The sequence below is a fragment of the Dermacentor silvarum genome, chromosome 3 (assembly GCF_013339745.2).
Source record: "Dermacentor silvarum isolate Dsil-2018 chromosome 3, BIME_Dsil_1.4, whole genome shotgun sequence".
NCBI lineage: Eukaryota > Metazoa > Arthropoda > Arachnida > Ixodida > Ixodidae > Dermacentor > Dermacentor silvarum.
Window position 1 is genome coordinate 173,108,146 of NC_051156.1, and position 6,426 is coordinate 173,114,571.

The 6,426-nt window shown below is 43.1% G+C and overlaps 1 protein-coding gene across 1 annotated transcript in view; it reads right to left on the minus strand.

Moving 5' to 3' along the window:
• LOC119446100 (cytochrome P450 3A41-like) overlaps positions 1 to 1,611 on the minus strand; it is a 136,472-nt gene extending 134,861 nt beyond the window's left edge. Inside the window, exon 1 of the mRNA XM_049663900.1 lies at positions 1,415 to 1,611. Within this exon, the coding sequence (XP_049519857.1) occupies positions 1,415 to 1,461 (47 nt within the window). The 5' untranslated portion in view covers positions 1,462 to 1,611. The remainder of the gene's footprint in view (positions 1 to 1,414) is intronic.
• Positions 1,612 to 6,426: the final 4,815 nt, after the last annotated feature.

Consider the following 6,426-nt stretch of genomic DNA (forward strand, 5'->3'; position numbering starts at 1 on the left):
TTTTCAGGGCCATCGGGAGTATGAGCCACTTTAGGCTTTCGCCTTAATAAAGTAAATATTGCAGTAGCCTGCAGTATCATGTATGGAAGGAGTGGTTTACTGTATTCCTTTCACATGGTGGAAAATTTATTGTACAGACGGGCAGATGCCTCAATAATCGCCTCTAATAATGTTAGCCAACTGGCAACGATCGGACATCTAGCCGCACACTGCATGCGCTGTGACTGTAAGCTTTTGTTTGACAGAGCAAAAGTGACATTCAGAAACGCGGATCGAGTGACTAGAATGATTATCTAAGCATTCTAAATGAATATAATCAATAATTGTGTGAGCTTCCCATCTGTCTCACTGTCGGAAAAGTAAATCATGTTTCTATAGTGGTAGCGGTCGGTGACGGATGATTGTGCTGTAAAGTCATCTATTTGGGGCGGTTGTTTTGTTCTCTTGATTTCTTCCTGTAGTAAAATAATATATATATATATAGTACCCACGCGCAATAGACAATCAGTCGTTCGCAACGCTGTGTGTTCGTCTCCTCTGTCATCCCGCGTGCCCGTAAGCGCTGTCTCAAGTTATATGCGATACCAACTCGCCTATCCGTCTGTTCCTTTTCATTTCTTTTTTAGAATTACTCTGTATGTCTTGAATTCAGCATTCACCACCGCAATAGCCCAGTGGTTATGGCGTTGCAGTGCTGATCTAGAGGTCACTGTTTGAACCCTGACCAAGGCTCCCGCATTCCGATGGGGGCGGAATGCAAAACTGTTCGTGTACCGTGCATTACGTGTACGTTGAGGAACCCAGGAGCAAAAAAATATTCTGTAGGCGCCTCCCCACCGCTTAAAATTGCCATTTTTTTTCTTGCTCAACGCAAATGTAGCGATAATGCTACGTTTTCATATTCGTGGCAGGATAGCTGCGTGGCCAAGAAAAAAAATGACTTAAATAAGCGCGGTGTGTGGCTCAGGTTGCTCACTTCGACAAAGGGAAATGTGCAAGCCACCCGTGCTGTCAAAGGTTCTGAATAAATTCTGGGGTTTTACGTGCCGAAACCCGGATCTGATTGTTAGGCACGCCGTAGTCGAGGGCTCCGGAATAATTAGGACCACTTGGGGTTCTTTAACGCGCTCCTATGTCTAAGTACACGGATGTTTTTCTTTTTTTTTTTTGCATTTCGCCCCCATCCAAATGCGGCCGCCGTGGCAGGGATTTGATCCCGCGAGCTCGTGCTCAGCAACCCAACACCACAGCCACTAAGCAACGGCGGCGGGTTGTCAAAGGTTCGAAGTCACCAAAATAAAATAGAAGCATTCCGTCGACTACAGCTTAAAGACTTATTTTTCATGCCATTTGTTTTCGTTTTCAGAAAATACGTAAATACTTTTGTTAGAAAATTGTAACAATGGGCACTTACCATAAGAAAACAGACGACAGAAGTACCAGCAGCGTCAAGAGAAGCATAGTTTATATTCCCGAAAAGTCATGAAATTCTTTGGGCGAAATGGTTATCCTTTGCGTCGTTATATAATTCTCCTTTCTGTGAGCTTTATCTCTAGCTATACAAAGCCAAACAACCACTCCGTCGCCCCATAAATGCCTCTAGTCAAACGTGCAGGCATTTGCAGGCAGGAGCTTGGCAAACTGCCCGCCGACAAAGAAGGAAGGAAAGGGAGGGGGGGGGTGTATATGCGTCGTAGGCCAGTGATGTACGAAACAAGGCTTCAAAAGCTGGGAGCGATCTCGGCGGTGTCTCATAGCAACAATATGCTCCTCTAGTTCGGTCGACCGTACCAAGCACGTGCGGTTCGTGGGTGTATAGCACGATGGCTAAATAAAGCAGCGGGGATCTGATTTATTGTTGTTTTGCAAGCTCACATACGCACCCATTGCTTTATAAGCTTATACGCGCGTGCGTGGTTCCGCAAGCAATTGCACTGAAAAAAAAAAAAGTAGCTGGTCTCAAGCCAGCATAGAATGTATGCTTGTTCCTAACTTTCATACATGGCTCACGAGATCAATATTTGTGCTTACAGTGACGTATGCGGTTTGCGGTGTTTAACACCAACACTTTATATGTTAAGAGGCTTGCACCGAGCTATTCAAGCTGTCGTGTGGTGCTTCTAAACTTCGTGCGACACTTCCATTAAAACCATTGCGATAATATTTTGACGCCTCCAGTGTGGATACCAAGAATTGGTAAATAAGGTGAACGAAAGTAAGAAAGCACGAGCTCAAAAGAAAAACGTTCTTTTTCTAAAAAAAGCATGATTTTATTACGTATTACATAAAAGACGAAATCGTATATAAGTTGAACATTTAAAAATTATCTATTTTATACATAGATAACTGGAACGCAAACAAAAATCAACGAAGCCACCATGCAGCAGACCCTGATCAGAATTCCTCGGATCCCAATAAGCTGGAGTTAAAGATATAATCGGACAGTGAAGAAACATGCAGAAATTTTTTAAAGAAATCAACGAGTATATAAAACGGCTAATGCCCGTACGCTTGCAGCATGCTCATCCTAGTAAGATTTACACATTTGAAAGGTAACCGACCACTCTTTGCGGCAAATAACCACATTGGAGATATTGAATTTTCTTCGTGAAGTGGGATGAAGCCTAGGGCAGCATGATTACATGGACCCCAAAAAAGAACAACATATACGTACGGGCTGGTTCTGTCGTTCATTCTTGTGTCTACATGCTGAAGCGGCGCTACACTTTATTCCAGTTCAATATGTCTGACCAGCAATTGAATATTGCAATTACATATTGTTTCTCCGTGATCTCTCGCTTCTTCTGTGCCCTCCACTACGCATAGGGTAACCAACTGGACGCGACCTTGGGTTAGTTCTCCGCCTTTCCTTCTTATCTCTCTCTCCATTAAACACTTTGAATGTATGAACCAATGAATTCCGTCTGCCTTTGAGTGCTCTATCAATCGTGCTGATTTTCCGCACTAAATAAAGCAAACAGACGAGCAAGTCATCTATAGAGACAAGAGGGACGCATATACGCGGTTATTTTCGTCAGTTTGCGGTAAGTGTTGTTTAATTAAGTAAATCCCGCGTCGACTGATGTTTCTGAACCTAGGAATCTCAAAAAAAAAAAGGCAGTGCACTGTGGCGCAAGTCGACGCTCAACCTGTCTGGCGAAGGATGGAAGAAAGCCCGGAGCGCATTTAGACCGGCCATCACAGCTACCAGGCTTTAAATGGTAATGGCAGTTGCTTTTCTAATTATAATTAGACAATCATTGCCATATTTGGCTATCAGGCTCATATCTTAAAACTGTGAAAAGCAATCACATTACATGCAATATACAGGGTGTTTCAGCGAACACTTTCAAAAATTCTTAAAGGTTGCCTGTGGTAGATAGCAGAATTCTAGTTCATGAGCTGGTCTACTCGAAGAGGCGGACATTACTTGCACAAGAATTTGAAATGCATAATCGAATAATTAACTTAAATTCACTAATTAAGTTTTGAACTCATTACCTGATGGCCCCTATTGCAATTTACAAATTGTAGCCGTGGAGTTCGCAAGGCGGATCCACTTGGAACGAATTCTCGGGATGACACCTGTTTCGAGATATTAATTCTCGAACTTTGCGGAGAAATGCATTGACGTTCCAGTTAGGTTCTTAACAAAACGTCGCTTTATGCATTGGAGCACAAAATTAACTGGAACGCCAATGCATTTCTCCGCAACGTTCGGGAATTAATACCTCGAACCTGGTGTCATCCTGAGAATTAATACTAAGTGGATCCGCCTTGTGAACTCCACGGCTACAATTTGTAAATTGCAATATGGGCCATTAGGTAATTCGTTAAAAACTTAATTAGTGATTTTTGTTAATTAGTCGATTATGCATTTCAATTTTTTTGTGCAAGTAATGTCCGCCTCTTCGAGTAGACCAGCTCATTAACTAGAATTGGGCTATCTGCCATAGGTAACCTTAAATAAATTTTGAAAGTGTTTGCTGAAACATCCTGTATAGTGCCAGAAAACCTTTTCTGCGTTTTTGCATACTCCTGAACCCGGCAGTAGTTGTTCATGTTGATGCCGGAAGTACTGACAGAACCGGACCACTAAGGGCCGCTCTCGCCAGGCTCTCGGCCATTTCGTTCATAAATGATCCCTCACGGTCTGGCACACCGATAATATAATTAGATAGGTGTGTGCAGGCAGTAGAAAATGAAATGTAGGTAAAAGGTGATCACCACTTCTTACTCTGAGCAATGAAGCCGTCCTGCCACCATAGCCGTGACGCTTCCATGTTGACATGCCATTATAATCTCCGAATTGACGTCGTTATAGTTGATCATGATGTTCCTCTGTACCCACTGAGGCGGATATGCTAATAAAAGAGCGGCAGGGCGTAGCTTAAGAGTAACCTTACTTGGAGAGGAGAAACGCCAATAAAGGAAAAACAAAAAGAAATACCGCAAAAACTAGAATAGTGTGCGAGTGAGAAGTTACACTGAGTGAAGGAAAATTATGAAAGAGGCAACAATCGAGGACAGAATAAAGGCAATGTTAATAAAGGATTTCGCCATACTAATTCAGTAAAATGAATGGTGATCTAATGACTAGAGTAAAGCTGCGAACATTCTCAGGTAAACGTTTTGCTTCAGTTAAAAATATTTGTCATTGATTGTAAGCTTCATCGTCGTTATCACCACTGTCAGGCCAGCAATAGCTGCTTTGGTGTCACTATAGGCTGTCCTTTGAGTTGACTTCTGATTTTTCTTAAACAGTTAAGTCAATGCACCACTCTGTCAGTTCAGTTTCAGGCACAGCCACTTCATCCCGGCTGTAAATACCAAGGATAAGAGTACGTAAACACGTTATGGTTATTTTATTTCTCATTTAGTGTTGCTTATATTGTAGAGACAAATATATTTATATACGGTGATATATGTGAATAAGTTTTCCAAAATTCTGGTATTCGATTCCGGGAGAGAAATAGGAGAGAAAGGAATTGACTATACGACTTAATATTTTAAGGTATCTTTATTTGAACACTTTATTTATTTTCTACTAAAGAGCACATACTTTAGGTCTCACCATACATTGTGAAAATACACACTTGTCTATTAAGTCTAGCGATGATTATTTCTATTATTCAAAAATGCACAGAGCCTGACGCCCAGCAATTGCCATTGTTGCATGAGCAGGCTGTCAACTCACGCTGTTGTTTTGATATGTTGCTTGAAATGTTTCGCACATAGCCAAGGGGGCCTATTGTCCAGAGGTTTGCCGTGGTAACAAGACGCGGCTATCGTAAAACGCTGCTTTGGATTTCCCAACAGTAATGATGATTTTCCTCGCCATTTTAGCAACACATTGAACAAGTTTTAAAAAATGCTGCCAAATGGATGTATTTAGCTTTTAGGGACTTGAATTGCCAACATGTCTATTGGTCAAATTACTCTTGCGTAAATACGAGGCATATAGAACTAAAAATAAATTTAGATGTTTGCCGGATTTCTTCCTGTATTGCTTTTAAAGAGCTGATGCGAGTACGATAAGTGTGAAGAGCAGTTTGCGTTCTCGAAGAATGGCCGACTACTTTCGGCATAATGTTTATCATTTGCCTCAGGAACGAAGAAAACTTTCGAGGGTGAGCTTTATTCGTTGTTACGCATGATGTCACCTGGGCCGCGATTTCGTAGGGATGCCTTCCGCTAGATTACATGCCACTCATATCATCCACCGTTCACGGCCGGCTGATCGCTTTGATAACGCGGGCGGGACATCGCTCTGACCATTGACGATGCGAGAAAAGTGCGAAAAGGAATATCATCGGAGAAGCAATCGCTACAAAATCGCGGCCCTGATTCGTAGAAATATGCAGTGCGGAACCGCTCAATGTATCGCAGCCGTCTCCACGTGTGCCCGGTATAGGACGCCCACCTGGACTGCGGGATGTGCGTGGTTCGATCCCCACTGCCGGACAATAGCCACCGGTTCATAAGACGGATACAAGCAGCCCTTGGCCAGGCATCCGGTTTTCCAGGGATTTCTCGCTTGGGAGACATTTGTTCAGACCTATATGCTTGCTGTGCAACAACCAAAACAAGCAAAACACATGGACTCAAGAAGGAGTCTCGCAGTCTCATGGCGCCAACTTTTCAATAGGTGGGTGTCCTTCTAAGCGTCTGGAAGTTCGGTAGTTGCCGAGTACCAGGCCGGGAGCGCGTTTGTACCAATTTCATTAGAAGGTACCCGACGGCAGCACTCGTCTGCCTTCCATAGCTGCGGTGCATGCTCGACTACTTCAGCAAGCTGTGGTGGGGACAAGGGGCGCCCATAGACCCTCGCAAATCTCCAAAGGGCCTCCCCTTTCGAGATGAGAATCCATATAAACAACCGAGCGCCAGCTCGCGGTACATCCCTAACCATTAGAAAAAAAAAAC